We start from the raw sequence: 19,687 nt of genomic DNA on the forward strand, positions 1-19,687 counted from the left end.
TTTTTTTTTTTTTTTTTTTAATTTTTTTTTTTCAACGTTTATTTATTTTTGGGACAGAGAGAGACAGAGCATGAACGGGGGAGGGGCAGAGAGAGAGGGAGACTCAGAATCGGAAACAGGCTCCAGGCTCTGAGCCATCAGCCCAGAGCCTGACGCGGGGCTCGAACTCACGGACCGCGAGATCGTGACCTGGCCGAAGTCGGACGCTTAACCGACTGCGCCACCCAGGCGCCCCTCTCTGTAGTATTTCTAAAAGTAATAATAAGACTTCAATTTCTTCCTTTCCTTTCCCTCCCCTTCCCTTCTCTTTCCTTTTCTTCTTTGTCTCTCTCCCTCCTTCCTACTTTTGTTATTTTTGCGTTAGTCTCAGTGCTTCCTGACTTCACTTTCATTACCTCACATTCCCTTTGAAAAAGAGTTCTGTTTTTCATTTAAAAAATTAAAGCTCTGGGAACCTGGGTGGCTCAGTCCCTGAAGCATCCGACGTCGGATCAGGTCATGATTTTGCAGTTCATGAGTTCGAGCCCCGTGTTGGGCTCTGAGCTGTCAGAGCCCGGGGCCTGTTTCAGATTCTGTGTCTCCCTCTCTCTCTGCACCTCCCCATGCTCATTCTCTGTCTCTGTCTGTCTCTCAAAAATAAATAAAGCATTAAAAAAACGTTAAAAAAAATAAAGCTCCAGGGGCCCCTGAGTGGCTCAGTTGGTAGAGCGTGCGACTCTTGGGGTTGCGAATTTGAGCCCCGTGCTGGGTATAGAGATTACTGAAAACATTGAAGCTCTAAAAAGTGTACTGATTTCTTAAAACCAGAGAGCTAGCATGAACCAAGTCGTGATTTATTATGCAGCCATTTACTCAATAAGAACGAGATTGCAGCACTTAAAAGAGTAACCTGGGACATTCTTGGTGCAGGAGAGACCAGATTCCTGATGGAGGAGAGTCAATATACTTACCCTTGAAAATGTACTTCTATCAGTTTGGATGTGTGCTGATGGCTTAACCATTCCAAGTAGTGCGTTACTAATAATATCCATGAGAACTGGGAAGCAATTTAGTCTTTTGGTATTGCATACTAATGAAAATCTGTAACACTAAAATATAAAAAGCAAAATTATAAATTCTCAAAGGTCTTTTTTTTTTTGTTTGTTTGCTAACGAGGTCAAAATTCAATATCTAAAATTTAAAAAATCCTGTTTTTAAAATGGTGTCACATAGGGGCGCCTGGGTGGCTCAGTCGGTGGAGCATCCGACTTCGGCTCAGGTCACGATCTCGCGGTCCGTGAGTTCAAGCCCCGCGTTGGGCTCTGTGCTGACCGCTCGGAGCCTGGAGCCTGCTTCCGATTCTGTGTCTCCCTCTCTCCCTGCCCCTCTCTCACTTGTGCTCATAAAGCAAAACACAAACACTGTGTAAGTAAAACAGAACAAGTATATAGACTGAATCTAATTTTCAGGACACCAGACATCTGGGTGAAGGCTAGCATCAAGTATTATTGTTTAAGAATAAAACAGAAGTTTCAGAAAATATGTATTCTAAAATCCTTGAGAGGAAATCTGAGTTCTTTGGACTTAAATATGCACTTGACAGGGGGTATTATATAGTGTTTATTTTGCTAACACACACAGCTTGTGTTGGTAGACAATGATTAAAATATGAATTATTCATCATATTAATGACTACAATTCACTGAGTAATGAATGCAAGCATTCTTTGTTTTTCATTTCATTTCCTGAAGTGGAAAGCTGAGTACATCGATATCGTATTGGTTTTCCACATCTTGGGGAAAAATTATGAAACAGAGACCAACATACCTTTTCATTACCAGACACTATGATGGCTCCATTATAAGATGGGTCATCTAGGGCATTTTTAGTTCCAAATGCATCCACTTCCAAAGCTATGTTTTGATGCTCCACAGAATGTATAAAGTCATCAATGCTTGCCCCTGTGTTGCAGTTAAATATATTAGGTGTGTCATAAAACTAAGAAAATCAATGTCAAGTTGTACAATAAAATTTTAATTAATGTCATTATGTGATCCTTACCATCATATGGACTATCAGGATAGCTTTCCATGTAACATACTTGTTACTGTGAATTAAAAATCTATTCACTTGTGGTGGAGTTTAGTTCATAATATATTTATTTGCTTCTGATTACTGCTAATGTGAAAGGTGAAAGTCTTTTTTTGAGCACCATATGGCATTTGGAATGATGTTTTTATCTAGAATATTGCAATCAGTGGTCATAAACATTAAGGGTTTAATGACACGGATAATCGCTACTAATCAACTACGAAAATCGCTAAATCTCACTTTACTACTGCTAGATTATTAATTGACTTTCAAAATGTGTCTCGATAACAGCTGTTTGAATGCGGGTAGGAGGAGCTTCATGGACCTTCTCCCAGAAAAGCAACCATAACTTGTAAAAATTACTAAAAATCCAACAAGTTAAAAATCTCTTGATTGTCTTAATGGCACACAGAAAGTGCAAAAAAAATTTAAGAAAATCTGGTAAGTTTGGGTAAGAACACTAAGAAACTGGCATTTGAGCTAAAAATCCATACCGTTAGTCCCTATCCTCAATTAGCTTGACAGAAGCTTCACTCTGGAGATAGCCAAGAACTCAAGAATCCTTCATCAAGCCACGTCTAGGGCTACAGTATCTTCTTGGGAAGAACTGGGATAAGGATGATTTGGCCTTGTTATCTTTGGCCTCACGTGCCTATGATAGAGCTTTCATCTCATAAGTAGGGAGTGGATGGACCGGGACTCCAGTCCTCTCACTACCTGGGGGGATGGAGTTTATGCAACATGGGACTGAAAGGAGTAAGAAAGGTTGGTGACCACTCAGTCCCCTGAAGAGAACTGAATAGCCATTGAAGTTGTGTCCCTTCCTCACACCATACACAAAAATTACTCAAACTGGATCACAGACCTACATGGAAGAACTAAGAGTAAAGACACCTTAGAAGAAAATATAGAAGTAAATCCTTGTGATTTTGGGTTATGTAAAGCTTACCTAGATATGAGACCAAAAGCACAAGCCAGGGAAAAAAATAAGTTGGACCTTGTAAGAATTAAAACATTATAGAGTGTCTGGGTGGCTCAGTTGGTTGAGCATCCAACTTTTGATTTCGGCTCAGGTCACGATCTCAATGGTTGGTGAGTTCAAGGCCCACAATGGGCTCTACGCTGACACTGCAAAGTCTGCTTGGGATTCTCTCTCTCCCTCTCTCTGCCCCTCCACCACTCACACTGCCTTTGTCTCAGAAAAAAAAAAAGAACTTAAAAAAATTAAAACATTATGCTTCAAAGGACACTAATGAGAAAATGAAAAGGCAATCTACAGGACGAAGCAAAATATTTGCAGAAAACTTGCAACTGATTCTTATTATTCATGGTACATATATTCTATAAAGTCACCACAAACACTGAATTAGTGAATTCTTTAATTTTTTTTAACTTTTTTTACGTTTATTCATTTTTGAAAGACAGAGAGAGACAGAGCACGAGCAGAGGTGGGGCAGAGAGAAAGGGGGACACAGAATCTGAAGCAGGCTCCGGGCTCTGAGCTGTCAGCAACAGAGCCCGATGCGGGGCTCGAACTCATGAACCGCGAGATCATGACCTGAGCCGAAGTCGGACACTCAGACGACTGAGCCACCCAGGCGCCCCAAGTGAATTCTTAATTATGGCTTAGGTTCCTGTGAGCCTCTGGTTGCAACAAATTCTTTGACCAATCAAGAGATTGCCATATCTTATATATGTTTTGGTATATATATTGTTGACTTGTAACAGTGCTCTCAAAGCCAACGACACTAATGTATACCTGAACGAAGCTTATTTAACACACATATTTCCTCTGGAAGGTATCTCATGGCCTTCTTGACTCAGGGACACTAGAAAGCACTTGTGCACTCTACTTGGGTGGAAAACGTAGCATTCAATAGACTACAGAAAGGATATTTAGTTACAGTATGAGAGCTGAACAAGGAAACAGAGTATCATCTCAGCTGGAAAGTGTGTATCAGGTGACTCAAACTGTCCACTGATCTGAGCTTGGGTGTGAATGATTACAAAAGAGCCATGAGTATTGGTTTTGGGGTCACAAATAAGTTTTACTGACTAGAGAAGTCTGCAAGTACATAACCTGTGAATGATGAGGATCTACTGCATGCGATAAGAGACTTGTATCTAGAATATATAAAGAACACTTGGGATTCAATAAAAAGAACATATGATTCATTGTTTAAATAGGAAGAAAAAAGGCACTTCTGCAAAGACAGATATACAACTGGCCAGTAAGCACATGGGCAGATGCCTAAGGTCAGTAGCTATTAGCAAAATGCAAATCAAACTACAAGATACTACTTGATTCATACGAAGATGAGTATGACAAAAAAAAAAAAAAAAGTCAGGAAATAACAAGTTTGGGTGACAATGTGTAGAAATTGGAACCCTCACAAATTGCTGGCATAAACGTAAATTGGGGCAGCCCGTTCAAAGAACTTTGGCCTTTCCTCAAAAGGTTAAATCTAGTCACCATATGACCCAACAATTCCATTTCTGGGTTTTATACCCCAAAGAAGTGAAAAAAATATGTATGTTCATACAAAAACCTGTACATGGACATTTATAGTAGCATGACTCATAATAACCAATAATTTGGAGAAACTATCCATCATCTGATGAAAAATAAAATGTAGCATATTCACACAATGGAATTCTTCCACAATTAAAAAAATACTGAAACATGCTACAACATAGACGAACCTGGAAAACATCACGCTAAGCGAACGAAGTCGGTCATAAAAGATCATATGTTGTGTAATTCTACTTATATTAAATGTCCAGGGTAACAGAGATCTGTAGAAACAGAAATTTTGTGGTTTCTCAGAGCTGGGGAAGAGTAAGTGGCAATGAGTACTCATGAGCATGGGATTTCTTTTTGAGATAAAAATATTCTTTAAAATTTTTTTTAAAAAAAGTTTTGATATAAAAATATTCTAAAAAAATGAATTGTACTGAGAGTTACACAATTCTGTGAAATACACTGAAAACCACTGGACTGTATCCTTGGAATAAATGGAATAGCACATGAATTCTAGCTCCAGCTGTTACAAATGTGTCTTTTTTTAATGTTTATTTATTTATTCTGAGAAAGATAAAGGTTGAACAGGGGAGGGGCAGAGAGAGAGAGAGAGAGAGAGAGAAACAGAAACAGAAACAGAGAATCCCAAGCAGGCTCCGCACTGTCAGCACAGAACCCAACACGGGGCTTGAACTCATGAACTGTGACATCATGACCTGAGCTGAAATCAAGAGTTGGATGCTTAACTGACTGAGCCATCCAGGCGCCCCACAAATGTGTTTTTTTGATACAAATGCTTTCATTTTGCCCACAGCCACCAGAAAGTTTATGTCTCCTTGGCAAGTCCTTTCCTAGTCCCTTTACCTTCCTGGACTTGGCATTCACCCTCCTCAAGCCTCATAAACAGTTTTATACGGAGGAAGTCAAAAGTTTCTTTTCCTCTCTCGCATGCTTTATGTTTCTCTTAACCGTGAATGCACTTGGGAATGGAGTATTCACCACATTATTACCTGTTTTGTTGATGATCAGTAATGCGGTGAGAGGATCACGTGGCTGTTGTCCAGGAACCAGGAAGTACAAACGAGGAGAAAGTTCCCAAGTGTAGCTCTGTTGATACACTTTCATGGTGATGATCTCCGTGAGAAGAGGGCAAACTCCAAATCCGAGAATCAAGAGCCTACCCAGGAGAAAAGTGCCAGTGTGAATGCACAGTCATTTCTTAACCTTTAAAGCTGCCTGAGCAGATTAGAACGTGATACCATCAAGAATTTATGGAAATTCAACACAGAGCTCTCGGACTCTTTTCTTGAGTATTTTGCCCTTTGCCTACCCCTAAAATTACATTTTTTTAAAGGTTTATTCATTTTTCAGAGACAGAGAGAGACAAAGCGTGAGTGGCGGAGGGGCAGAGCGAGAGGGAGACCCAGAATCCAAAGCAGGCTCCAGGCTCTGAGCTGTCAGCACAGAGCCTGAAGTGAGGCTCGAACCCACAAACCGTGAGATGGTGACCTGAGCCAAAGTCGGACCCTTAACCGACTGAGCCACCCAGGCGCCCCTCCCACCTTGTTTTTATTTTTTATTTTTTGATTGTCTTCTCTTGCTTTTACATCTTAGATTTGTTTTCTTAATGTATCGACCGAAAAAAAAAACCCATGGCACTCTGACACTCACAGTGATAAAAGAGCTTTCCTTTCATGCTTTAATTTCAAGAAGCGAACCCTTGCGATCGCACAGATTTGCTGTCTCCAAAGAGCCATTCCGCCTATGGTCTGGCTTATCTCATTAAGCGAACTGAGAACTTGCTCTGTCTCAACAAGCCTCTCTGTATCTCCAGCTCTTTCTGACGGGGCTTCTCCCCACATGGCAATATCTGTAAAATACGAAAAAACGCAATTCATAAAACTGGGCTCCAGTTGGACGTTATGGAGCCTACTGCATGTAGGAGCTTGTGTCGTCCACACTGCTAGAGTCTTCTGCGTAACTGTGGGCGTTGTGTGGTGCTATTGGCAGCCGCCATGAGCGAGAAACATGCATGGAAGTTTGATGCCTTGAACAAAAGGAGTAGAAAGGAGATCTTCGATCATTTGGCTACAGACAACACATTCAAGAGGTCAGGGCAAATACGTGAGATCGTAGCGTGCCTATAGGTGTCACTTGCAAGGGAACAATAATCTCAGGTGTTCGCCTAGAGAAACAACCTACGAATTGACATGCTACAAACGGGATTAACCGTTAATTGTTGGCACTGGTGGGATTTCAAATCTGTTCGCACCACTGGAGGCTGCACTCTTGTATATGCTCTACAGTCTTTGAAGACTCAGGATGCTGTCCATTGTATGGTGTTAAAACAAGCCTGATATCCAACCTCAGAAAGCATGCACCCATAAATGTCCAACCACAGACACAAAAACACACCATTCCAGTTACTATTGAAGAAGATGTAAAGATCTTATACAAGGTAGGGGCCAACAGTATATTAAAAGAATAATTCAGGGATCTCCTGCTTCCAAGAGACTGTCACCTCTCTTACCAAGAGAATATACCAGTTATTTTTAACCCATCAGATACGAGCATAAAAGAAATTTTTATTTTAGGAGAGGGCATTGAACAAACTCTTATGGTCACATATGGGCTGGTAGGACAGACTAGAGTCACGTGGTACTCAAGTCCCAAAATGAATTTACATCATTTACCAACCCTTTCCCATGAAAACTTCACCAGATACATGGGAACAGCACACCAAAGGCTGGAGATGGGAAGGAAAAGCTGAGAAAGATCCACGCTAAAGGGCAGAGACTCTTTACTTGTGGAAGACATCGTCAAGGTACATGGGGCCTTCCTCTGTGAAGGAAATCCACCAGGGGCTGGCTACAGGACACATGAGCAGAAAGAGGTATACTGAGGTAGAATGGATCTTGGCTGGGTACAATACACTGGCATGCTGACATCTGGGTGTAGGGTGGAAAGGTGGAGAGATCTCCCAAGGCATGGTAAGCCATGGTCAAGGATGGAGAGTCAGGTTGACTCCCCAGTAGCAGAAAAGCCGAACCCCCAAAAACAAGTAAACAAAAAGTGATAGCAAGCTGAAAATCAGGCAGATATCATTTCTTGTTGAGAAATGTATAACAGAGGGAGCTCTAGAATTTTGCCTGTGCTGGAATATGATTTATGTGTCAACAGCAATAACATCTAGGAAATCCACAAATGTTCGTACATCGAATGACGCATTTATAAATCACCAAGTACAGGAAAACCTTGGACTGCAAGTAACTTGTTTAGTGAGACAAGCAAACATTTCCAATAAATTTTAACTTGATACATGAGTGGTGCCTTGCAGTACGAATAGAATGTGATGCCAAGTGTCACATGATCACAACTGAGCCAATGGTTCCTGAAATTTGCTTTGATAGATGAGTGCTTTGGACTACAAGTACGTTCCAGAAACAAATTATGCTCACAAACCAAAGTTTTACTGTATTTCAATAACGTCTCATCAAATAGGGGATATAATTAGAGATGTAAAAATTATTTAAGATAACCAAATAGAGATTTGAGTTGAAAAGTGCATGAACCGATTTTAAAAGTTCACTGAAGGGGCCCCTGGGTGGCTCAGTCGGTTAAGCGTCCAACTTCGGCTCAGGCCATGATCTCACGGTTTGTGAGTTCAAGCCCCACGTCAGGCTCTGTGCTGACAGCTCAGAGCCTAGAGCTAGCTTCGGGTTCTGTGTCTCCCTCTCTCTCTCTGACTCTTCCCCGTTCATGCTCCGTCTCTCTCTGTCTCAAAAATAAGCAACCATTAGGAAAAAAAGTTCACTGAAAAAAATAAAAGCTCTACAGATTTCTTTCGGCGGAAGAAAGAAATCAGTGAACATGACCCAAAAGAAGTGAGATAATTTAGTTTAAAGAACAGAAAGAAAACATAATGAAAAAAAAAAAGTCTCAGAGAAATGGGAGACACGATCAAGCATTCTAACATGCACGACCACATATACTGGGTTAATGGGAGTTCCAGACGCAGAGTTTAGAGAAAAAGGGTCAGAAATTATAGTTGAAAAAATAATGGCTAACAACTTCCCACATTGGATGAAAAACATTCACTACACATATAAGAAACTCACTAGACTCCCAGTGGGATAAATGTGAGATCGACACCTAAAGACATCACAGTCAAGGCGTCAAAAGCCAAGGACCAAAAAAAAAAAAAAAAAAAAAGGATCTTGAAAGCAGCAGGGGGAAAAAAACAAGTTATCTCCCACAAGATATTCTCTGTAAAATCTAAAGCTAGCTTCTCATCGGAAACCAGGGAGGCCATATTCAGAATGCTTGAAGAGAGGGATTTCAAATAAACACACTTAAAATAAATTTAATAAATTTAAAATAAATAAAATAAATGTGCTGACAGCTCAGAGGCTGGAGCCTGCTTCGGATTCTGTGTCTCCCTCTCTCTGCTCCTCCCCTGCTGATGCTGTGTCTCTCTTTCTCTCTCAAAAATAAATAAACATTGGGGCACCTGGGTGGCTCAGTCGGTTAAGCGTCCGACTTCGGCTCAGGGTATGATCTCGCGGTTTGTGAGTTCGAGCCCCGCGTCAGGCTCTGTGCTGACAGCTCGGAGCCTGGAGCCTGTTTCGGATTCTGTGTCTCCCTCTCTCTCTGCCCTTCCCCCACTCACGCTCCATCTCTCTCTGTCTCTCAGAAATAAATAAATGTAAAAAAAAAATTAAAAAAAAAACATTAAAAACAAAGTTTTAAAAAATAATACATGTTTTGTCTGAAATTGCTCTTGGGAAATGGGATGAAGGATGAATGAGCCTTGGATAGAAGAAAATGGGCCAGCTTTAATAATAAGGCAATATTGACAGGAAAGGTAAAATGTGACAGGAATGCAGTCTGGCTCCATTTATCCTTGTCTAGGAAAGGCCTAGGGGCGCCTGGGTGGCGCAGTCGGTTAAGCGTCCGACTTCAGCCAGGTCACGATCTCGCAGTCCGTGAGTTTGAGCCCCGCGTCAGGCTCTGGGCTGATGGCTCAGAGCCTGGAGCCTGTTTCCGATTCTGTGTCTCCCTCTCTCTCTGCCCCTCCCCCGTTCATGCTCTGTCTCTCTCTATGCCCAAAATAAATAAACGTTGAAAAAAAAAAAAAAAGGAAAGGCCTTGATCATCACGGAACCCCACATTTCGTAATCACATCTATGTAACAGTGTTTTACGGAAATATATACTGCACTAGGTGCTGTGAATACCTTGACACGATCAGTCACGCGTTTTATTTACCTGATTCATCAACAGCTGATTTTCCTTCTAGTTTCAGGAACACTTCGTTCAAGGTTGTCATGGAAACACCGTAATTCTCGATTCCAAGGCCAGGACTCCTATCCAGATCCTCGTAAAGTGCTGAAGAACATGTACAGTAGCAAATCAAAACTATGAAAATCACAAGTGAAGACAACTTTTCATGTGACAAAGCACAAAGGTATGAAATAAAACTATACATTTTAAAAGCTAACATTTCATAGTAAGTACTTACTCTTCAAATATTGTATTTTAAAATTTATATTGTGACAGCTCATATATTAACCTCCTTTGATCAAATAATAATTTATAGTCATTTATATTTATGTTAAAATTTCATTTTAGGGGTGCCCAGTTGGTCAGTTGAGCATCTGACTTTGGCTCAGGTCGTGATCTCGTGGTTTTTGAGTTCGAGCCCTGGCGTCAGGCTCTGTGCTGACAGCTCAGAGCCTGGATGGAGCCTGCTTCAGATCCTGTGTCTCCCTCTCTCTCTGCCCCTCCACTGTTCATGCTCTGCCTCTCTTTCTTTCTCTCTCTCAAAACTAAATAAACATTTAAAAAATTAAAAAAAATTTTAAGTTTGTTTTTAACTTAATTATGGTAACTTTTAACATTTAATGAACAGGGGAACTTCGGGTTTTTTCAACTCTAATTAACTGAAGACTCTTTTCAGGGCCATTTGTGCTTTAGCCAACAAAACGGAGAGAACTAAGTTTTTGAGGATTGGTATGATGGTACAGAACCTTCTTCAGTTCCAAAAAACTATATTAAAGGAAGGACACGAATAATAAATCTTTTATTTTTAAAAATTTTTTTTTATTTCTGCTTTTGACTGTGGAAGAAACAATTCACAAGATGTCATCAAGAACGCAGAATGGACTCAGGGCATCTTGTAGTGGGAAACTGGAGGTTGGTGCCTCCTCCAGTGATGCTCTGTCCCTGCCCCCTTTAGTTCGTTGACCAAAGCCACTTTTGCATCAGCCACTGTTCTTAATATAATGAACACTGTCTCTGCCTGTCTGGATCTGAATAATAGCAGCTAATTAAATGAAGCCTGAATTGAAACCTAATTTTAGATCCTAGCAGGATTATAGAGGTCCTGAGCCTTCCACCTATCGTTTCTCCCTGGGCAAAAGGAGAAGTTAAAAGCTTTCTGTCTTGATCAGAGTCCTATGTATGGAAGGGCAGGAAAGAGGTGAGATTCAAACTGCTAATGAGTGGTTTGTGTCATTCTTCACTTTCCCTAACATTGGACAAACCTCCTCCAAATTGTAACGACTGTGAAAACACATTAATCGGGATTTGATTAACATCTTGCCCCATGGCTCTTAGGAACGCCTGTGCTGTCGCCATAAAATGTATATGTGAATGACTTCGTGGGGTTAATCTATGTGTCTGTTAACCACACGTATGGCCCAGTTAATTTCTTCCACCATCCAGTGTGGCCCTCCTAGAGGGCCTCTCTACTAGGGAGCAGGTTTTCTGAATGACATATAATAAATGCATTTTTTCTTTCTCTTTTAATTCAACTTGTTATCTTGAGCTCATTTTAGATTCCCAAGCAGTTGTAAAAAAAATAATACAGAGAGATCTGTACCCTTCACTCCGTGTCCCCCAACGGTAATATCTTAAAAAGCCACAGTACAATGATCACAACCACCCTAGTGAAAATACAATCAAGATACAGCACATTTCCAGGGTGCCTGGGGGGCTCCGTTGGTTAAGTGTCCGACTCTCGGTTTTGGCTCAGGTCATGATCTCACAGTTCGTGGGTCTGAGCCTCACGTCAGGCCCTGTCTGCACTGACGGTGCAGAGCCTGCTTGGGATTCTCTCTCTCTCCACCCCCCCTCTCTGCCCCTCCCCTGCTCGAGCTCGATATCTCTCCCTCTCAAAATAAATAGACATTTAAGAAAAAGATACAGGATATTCCCATCCCCACAAAGATCATGCTACCCATTTACAGCCGCAACCATCTCTCCTCATTCCGTCTTTCCCCAACCCTATGGCAACTATTAATCCCTCCTCCATTTTTATAATTCTGCCATTTCAAGAATGTTCTACAAACTGAGTCATAGTATGTTTTCTTTTAGGATTGGCTATTTCCACTGAGGATGGTTCTCTGAATATTCATCCAGGTTGTTGCATAGGCCAGTCGGTGGCTTGTTCCTTTTTACTGCTGAGTGGCAATGCAATGTCACGACAGTTCTAGAATTGAACCCTTTACTTGTTAAAGGGCATCTGGGTGGTTTCGGCTGCTGTCTGTTCCAGACAAAGCTGCTATAAACATTCACGTACAGGGGTTCTGTGTGCATATGTTTTCATGGCTTGACGATTTTTCTCTTATTTTTAAAACATTTTATGGTTTTACATTTGCCTTTTAAGTCCACGATTTATATTAAGCTGATTTCTACCTAAGGTAGAAGATTTAGATAAAGGTTCACGTTTATGCCTGTGGGTCCACTTGCTCCCATTTGTTGGAAAGGTTATCTTTCCTCCATTGAATTGCTTTTCCACTTCTGTCGAAAATTGGCCTGGCGTATGTCTGTGGGTCTGTTTCTGGATTCTCTATTCCGTTCTGTCTACGTGTCTATCACTCTGCCGATATCACACAAACCTGATTATTATAGTTTACGTGGTGCCATTACTCACTCTCTGGCTCAGCACAGACAAAAACGACAGCTGCCTGCTTCCAAAGAGTTGATGGCAGCCCTCCGAATCTCTGACCAGGCTGATCGCCCGTGTCCCCTTTCCTGCAGAAAGCCAGCCTGTGAAGCCCGGGAGAGGTGCCCGCTTTACGTAAAGTGCAGACATCCACACAGAGTGTGAAGGAAGAGGAGACATCAGTGGGAGATGCTCCCAACAAAGAAACAAGACAAACTTCCAGAAACAGACCTTCGTAAATGAAGCTTTATGATTTACCCGACAAAGAATTCAAAATGGCGGTCCTAAAGTAAACTTTTATGTATTGGCATAAAAACCCCAAAGCTATCACAAAAATCCTGTCGAGAACGAAAAGGACCAATCACGGGGCTGTTTAACGTAATGGCTAAGCCAGACGTTTTCAACCACTTGTGTTCATTCACAGTTACGAACCCTAGAAGATTCTGCTATGCACCACAGAGGGAATGAATGACTTAAAGAGTTCCCTAAAATGCCCAGACATTGCAATGCAACTACTGAAATATATTTCCTACAATCGATAAAATCATCCAACCACGGTCTTATTCTTTGCATCATGTTTCAAATGCCTGAACACATTGTAAGCTCTCAATATATGCTGTAAGAATTATCATTATGATTATAAATATTATTTACACATTTCATTTCACAGTGTGCTTACCGGGAAATTTACTTGTTCTCTCCAAGGGCAATGTGTAGACAAGTTTTCCTTCACTTTCCACTGATAATTTGGCATCGGGGATGTGCTGTTTAACCAGCGATGTTATTTTTTCCTGAACACACATTTCATTCAACTGCAAACTGGTGTTTGAAAAATAAAAAAGAAAGATATATGTTATTTGACACAGTCTTCAATAGCATGAAGAAAATGACTTCTATGCAAGAGATAGGCCATTCAAACATGAAATAAAGGGGAAAAAATATCAGATCGTATAAATGTAATAGGAGAAGGCAGAGGGAGCTAATCAGAACCACTGGTCAGGTTATTTAGAGATGATGCCCAGAGCAAGTTAATATTGACTCAAGTCCTTAAAAGGAGAACAGTGGCAGAGTAGAGACAGCAGGGACACAGCAGGACTACACAAAGTGGAAAATGGTGAAGATTTTTCAAAAGGAGTTTTATTTGGCTGAACAGGATTACCGTATTGGGAAAACAGAAGGGGATTTTGATAGGCAGGGACAAAACAGTTTCTGTTCTTCAACTGCCTCTTCCATACAAATTTATTAAGCTCCTAGTATGTGACAAAAACTTCCCTAAGTGCTGAGGGTACAGCGGTGAATAAAAGCGCTGCCCTGTTCTTACGGAGTTTACTGTCTGGTGGGGAGACAGGGAGAAAACAAGGAAACAAACAGAAAAAGAAATGATCAGTAGTAAATGCAATAGTAGTAAATGCTCTGAAGGAAATGGGGCACGGACAGAAATGAATTGTGGATGAACGTGGGTGTGAGTCGTTGAGATCACTAATTTTTGCTCTCTTTGCAGTGCTAACCCCAGAACTTTGACCAAGAACACAGAATCACAGAGAAGCACAGTCTACCCATTAAAAAATACCATGGGTGGGGCGCCTGGGTGGCGCAGTCGGTTAAGCGTCCGACTTCAGCCAGGTCACGATCTCGCGGTCCGTGAGTTCGAGCCCCGCGTCGGGCTCTGGGCTGATGGCTCAGAGCCTGGAGCCTGTTTCCGATTCTGTGTCTCCCTCTCTCTCTGCCCCTCCCCCGTTCATGCTCTGTCTCTCTCTGTCCCAAAAATAAATAAACGTTGAAAAAAAAAAACTTAAAAAAAAAAATACCATGGGTATTTCCGTAATGTAGAAAAACAAACAAAAACGTATGAATCCAGGCTTCAAAGTATACAATAGACAAATACCAGTAGTGACTTGGCTTCGAAACTCGGTTTTGCCGTTTGAAGTGTGCTGCTTGCCCTATCTGGACAGTCTGCTCATTAGCAAAATGGAATAATGATTCCTGACGTTTAAGGCTGTCGGAAGAACTGGGTAATAGTGACGTCTGTACTCAGTAAGTCCTTTAAACAAGGCTTTTTTAGGGGCACCTTGGTGGCTCAGTCGGTTGAGCATCCAACTCTTGATTTCGGCTCAGGTCACGGTCTCGCGGTTTGTGGGTTTGAGCCCCGCACCAAGTTCTGCGCTGACGGCACGGAGCCTGCTTGGGCTTCTGTTTCTCCTCTCTGCCCCTCACCTGCCTGTATTCTCTCTATCTCAACATAAACAAATAAACTTTCTTTTTAAAAAAATGGCTATTTTATTTGATCAAACACTTACATCGAAACTACGCTTACTGGTGCGTATTAAGAACAAATGAGAATCCCTTTCATTTTTAGAGGCAGTGAAACTCACTGAGAGAATGAAGCAAAAAAAAACACAAAAAACAAAAACAACTAAATAACACCCCGCAAATCGTAACTGTTCTCCATGGTGCTGCTGCCCCCTGAAATAAAAACAATGTAATAGATACTTCTTGGTTACTTACAACAACTTGTGCTGGGCACCAGAGAGGACTGAGGGAGCAGAAAATGTACCCTCCTCGGGGAGCCTATAGCTCAGAAATGGAGGGCAGTAGGCTCGTTTCTGAAAACGGAATACGTGGTAAATGTTTTAGGCTTTGCGGCCAGTCGGTCTCTACCGCAAATCTTCAACATTGCTGCTGCAACGTGGAAGCAGGCCACGGGAGATACCTAAACACCCGGGTATGCAGGGATCCTGACCAGCGTTTTTTACTTAGAGAACACGTTCTGTTTCGATGCTCTCTGTATGAGGCGCGATGTCATTTGCTCTTCTCTGACCTTTACTTGCAACTGGGAGTTGTTATGCCCACTTTGTAAGCGAGGAAACCGAGTTGCAGGGAGCTTAATTCACTTCCAAGAAGCAACTCAAACAATGTGCCTGGGGAAATGAAACACCGGGACGATACACGGAGCTGGAAGATTAGCAAAAGCTACACGAGACAGCATTCAAATAACTCCATAGGACGAAAACAGGCGGGAATCGACCCAAGAAAACTGCCAGCCTCTGGAAATAACCTCGGACAAGGGGAAATGTAGGTCACGACAGGCGTGTGCAATGAACAATGTGTATTTCTTTCTTTTTTTCTTGAGAGACAGGGAGAGAACAGGAGCGGGGGAGGGGCAGAGGGAGGCAGAGAGAAAATCTTAAGCAGGCTCCATCCACCCTCAGTGCCGTGCCGGACGTGGGGCTCGATCCCACGACCGTGAGATCAGTCTGAGCCAAAATAAAGAGTCAGACACTCAACCAACTGAGCCACCCAGGCGCCCTGCATATTTAATTTTTAACTAAAGGCGAGTAATATGGAAGTCACAATAGGGTGGGCCACACCAGTTTCATATGACAACAAAATTTGGATTATGATAGATAAAATGGAGCCATTAATGTTTTTTTGTTTCTTGTGTCATATGTATGTATATATATATATATATATATATATATGTATATATATATACACACACATATATATATATTTAAGTTACAGATGCCATAAGTTAGAGCTATACTTTTGACAAACTGGCCAATTCATGAATAAACATTAATTCATGTTATTCATTAATTCATGAATAAACATTAATTTAAAATACATATCTGGATATTAGCCTTCAAAGTTAAAAATATCCAGATTCAATTCCTGGCTCTCTCACTTACGAACCTAGGGGCATTCTACGTTTATCTGTAGAATAAAAATAGCAATGGTTTCTATCTCAAAAGACTCAAGATTTAAATACAACGATGGTACGCATCTTCTCTCTGAATGACTCCATCAACCCCAGTTGATTGAAAATCATGATAAAAATATACAATGAAGAGGACGGAGAGAAGAGCAAGCACATGAACATCACCGCTGAGAGATCAAGTAGAAGCAAGGAGCCAACTCAAGAAACGATGTTAACGCGTGGGTGACGGGGGAGAACGGTGGATAATACCACGTGTCAGCCGTGAAAGTTCCTTCAATCCAAACCTTCCTTAACAGTGTGCCGTGGATGGATTTTCTATCACATTTATCTCGGCTTTTTTGTTATCTTGTATTTTCAGTCTCTAAAATCTACCCGTCAACCCCTCTCCTATATACAGACCAATTCCATATATGTGTGTAAATATCTCCACATATGCACATGCAAATATCGGTGTGGGGCAAATAAAAGAGTTTCACCTGTGCTGTAATGTATTCATTCCATCAAACATTGTGCTTACATCATGTGCCTTTCTCAGTTTCCCAGCCTCCTCATGTGGCTCTACCTTAAATGATATCCAATGCCCCATTTCTTCTTGAGGAACAGAGAAGAGCCTGCACACTTCAGCTTCCCGCCGGAGAGAAACACTTTCCGATCTGAAAAGGAAGAAGCAAAGAAGGAAGTTTCGTAAGAAGTCGTCCACTCTTTCCCAAGAGGTAACCATGATTCTACTCTAGTTTAGGAGCTTCCACATTTCTTTATTGTGTGTGTTTGAAGTTTATTTATTTGTCTGTTGGTTTGTTGGTTTAGAGAGCATGGGAGTGACAGCAAGAGAGGGAGAGAATCCCAAGCAGGTTCCACGCTGTTAGAGCAGAGCCTGAAGCAGGGTCTGACCTCATGAACCGTGAGATCATGACCTGCGCTGAAATCAAGAGTCGGACGCTTAACGGACTGAGCCACCCAGGCACCCCCGCATTTTCAAGTACAGCGCTTCATAAAAACTCATTGAAACAGGCACACTTTAATCTTACTTGTAGACTTTAGCCTATTGTTTTGCCATCTAACCACTCCGGGAGGTTACGTGAATACGTCTTCTAATATAGACTGTTGTTACACTATCTATTTTAACGGACCAAACCATTATTCGAATATGTCAAGTCAGTGTACCTTAACTTTGAGTAAAAGGATTAATGTATTAGAATACAGACTCTCACTTCACAATAATTGAGCTTCCTGGCAGATCATGCCCTTGTAACATCAAATGATAGAAAATTCTAGGAGACACACGGAAAAGGTTGGGAGTGAAACTCGTCGGGCCCAGTTCGTATCATTACCAGCTGTTCGGATTGCTAGGTACAACTAGATGACCAGATTATAAAATACAGCTGCTCAGGATACAAATCCATATTTCCCAAGTCTCATAAAGACCTCATGATGACACTTAAAGGAAATCGGCAGTTACCAGCCAGGATGTCAGCCTCATCCATGAACTGGGTACTAAAGAGGACCACACGGTTTGCTTTCCACTCCTTCAGGAGGTTCCACACAAGGTGCCTTGAAAAGGGATCCAGTCCCGCAGTTGGTTCGTCCAATAGGAAAACCTACCGAGGAGGGATGTATACAAAGTGTGTTTCTAGTAAAGCACGGTTCTTCCAGAAAACACGCAGAAACCACATTACTTACATAAATTTAAAAGGATACGGTAGTTAAGATTTTGTTCTTATATTTCATGTTCTATCATCAATCCCTTGGCATAGATGTCCTTTGCAAATAAAAGGTTTGAACCACTACCAAAGTTTCATTTTTGAAATTTTGAATTCATCTCCAAATTTAGTCTGACTTACTTACCTGAGGATCTCCTAAAATGGCAATCGCAAAGCTGAGTTTTCTTTTCTGTCCGCCACTTAAGTTTTGAGCAAGGACATTCTGGATGTTTTTCATCTCCAACTCCAGCAAAACTCTTTGTATCTAACCGAATAAGAAGCTTTATGTCACAAATCAAGATTTTGTTTCTTTTCTTGTTAAATTTGAAAACGCAAGGCTGTAAGGTGTAATGGCTCAAAGCATGGAACCTGAGGCGGCTGCCTGGATTAGAATACCACTCCACTTTAACTAGCTGCATAATCTTGATCCTGAACCTCAGTTTCCACATGTATAAAATGGGGATGGTAACAGTACTTATTTCTTAGAGTGGTTGTGAGGAATCGGCCAATTATTCTCTTTGAAGTTAAGGATACTGCTTGGCACGCTGTAAGTTACACATAAACGTTAGATGTTATCTAAGTTCGATTTCGTCGAACACTTATACGTGATTTGCACCAATATAATTTAATGAAAGCATAAAGAACTCAGTACAAATAGAGTTCACAATCTCTTTTTGACCCATACACTAATTCTGACGTGTTTCTGTACCTCTTTGTCCAGTTCATGCGGCCGAATTCCTTTTATTTTAGCAAACAGCCTGAGATTTTCTTTCACGGTGAGGAAATCAAAGTGCACGTTGGATTGCGGACAAATCCCAGTGAGCTTGCTGATATTATCGAGGTCAGCCATTTCTGAAAGCTTATTATTATAAATGGTGACTGAACCTATAATAAAGGCTAAGAGTTAATATCAGAGGAATGCTTGAATTGAGATCTTTCTAGACAGACTCTTAATTATAGAGAACAAACTGATGGTTATCAGAGGGGAGGTGGGTGGGGGGGATGGGTGAAACAGGTGATGGGGATTCAGGGGTGCAGCTGCCGTAAGGAGTACTGGGTGTTGTATGAAGTGTCGAATCACTATATTGTATACCTGAAACTCACTTTACACTGTATGTGAACTAACTGGAAATGAAACACAAACTTAAGAAAAGAAAGATCTATCTAGATGAAAAATCACTATATATTTATCAATTACATTTTAGATACACGATTTTCTCTCCAAGGTTTATATAACGTAGGCATTATGAACTTCTGTTTTGGTCGTGTGGTATACTGGAAGAAAACAGAAAGTCCCATCTGCAGCTTTATCATCAAGATGTTATCTATTTTTCCACCCTTCACATTTAGGCTTGGCGATATAATAAACGATCTTAGGAAATGTGATCCAGGCAGAGGCTGCGAATTTGCCTCCACCCTGGGATGTATTTGCCCTCTCTTGGCTTCTGGGCTCATGGACCCCCGGCTGAAGAATCCTGACCAGACTCCTGGAAGATGAAAGTCCGTGTAAACAGGGAAGAGCAGCATTCTTAACTGAAGCCCCACATACGTGAGTGAGGCTATGCCAAAACATCCAGCAACAACTCAGTCCAGGCGGAAACACGAGCCAGTCAACCCACTGAATCGTGAGAAATGATAAAACATCTTTATATTAAGGCATTCATTTTGAGGATGCTTGTTATGCAGCAAAAGCTAACAGGTACAAGTTCGAATGCCAAAGGGTAACTTACG

At 41.3% G+C, this 19,687-nt stretch overlaps 1 protein-coding gene across 5 annotated transcripts in view; it reads right to left on the reverse strand.

Annotated features, from left to right (window-relative positions):
* The window catches only part of LOC121015340 (ABC-type organic anion transporter ABCA8-like), a 61,326-nt gene that overhangs the window by 25,108 nt on the left and 16,531 nt on the right, over positions 1–19,687 (reverse strand). For all 5 annotated transcript variants that reach the window (XR_005783771.1, XM_040452209.1, XM_040452210.1 and 2 more), the window contains 10 exons: positions 18,666–18,841; positions 18,102–18,221; positions 17,716–17,854; positions 16,819–16,909; positions 13,218–13,357; positions 9,859–9,978; positions 6,263–6,461; positions 5,602–5,768; positions 1,807–1,940; positions 951–1,088 (listed from right to left, as the gene is read on the reverse strand). Coding sequence is in view for 4 of the 5 variants with exons in the window: in XM_040452209.1 (XP_040308143.1) it covers positions 951–1,088; positions 1,807–1,940; positions 5,602–5,768; positions 6,263–6,461; positions 9,859–9,978; positions 13,218–13,357; positions 16,819–16,909; positions 17,716–17,854; positions 18,102–18,221; positions 18,666–18,841 (1,424 nt within the window). In the remaining variant the exon portion in view is untranslated. The remainder of the gene's footprint in view (positions 1–950; positions 1,089–1,806; positions 1,941–5,601; positions 5,769–6,262; positions 6,462–9,858; positions 9,979–13,217; positions 13,358–16,818; positions 16,910–17,715; positions 17,855–18,101; positions 18,222–18,665; positions 18,842–19,687) is intronic.

Source organism: Herpailurus yagouaroundi, unplaced genomic scaffold (genome assembly GCF_014898765.1).
Source record: "Herpailurus yagouaroundi ecotype Mexico unplaced genomic scaffold, PumYag 206, whole genome shotgun sequence".
NCBI classification, from domain to species: domain Eukaryota; kingdom Metazoa; phylum Chordata; class Mammalia; order Carnivora; family Felidae; genus Herpailurus; species Herpailurus yagouaroundi.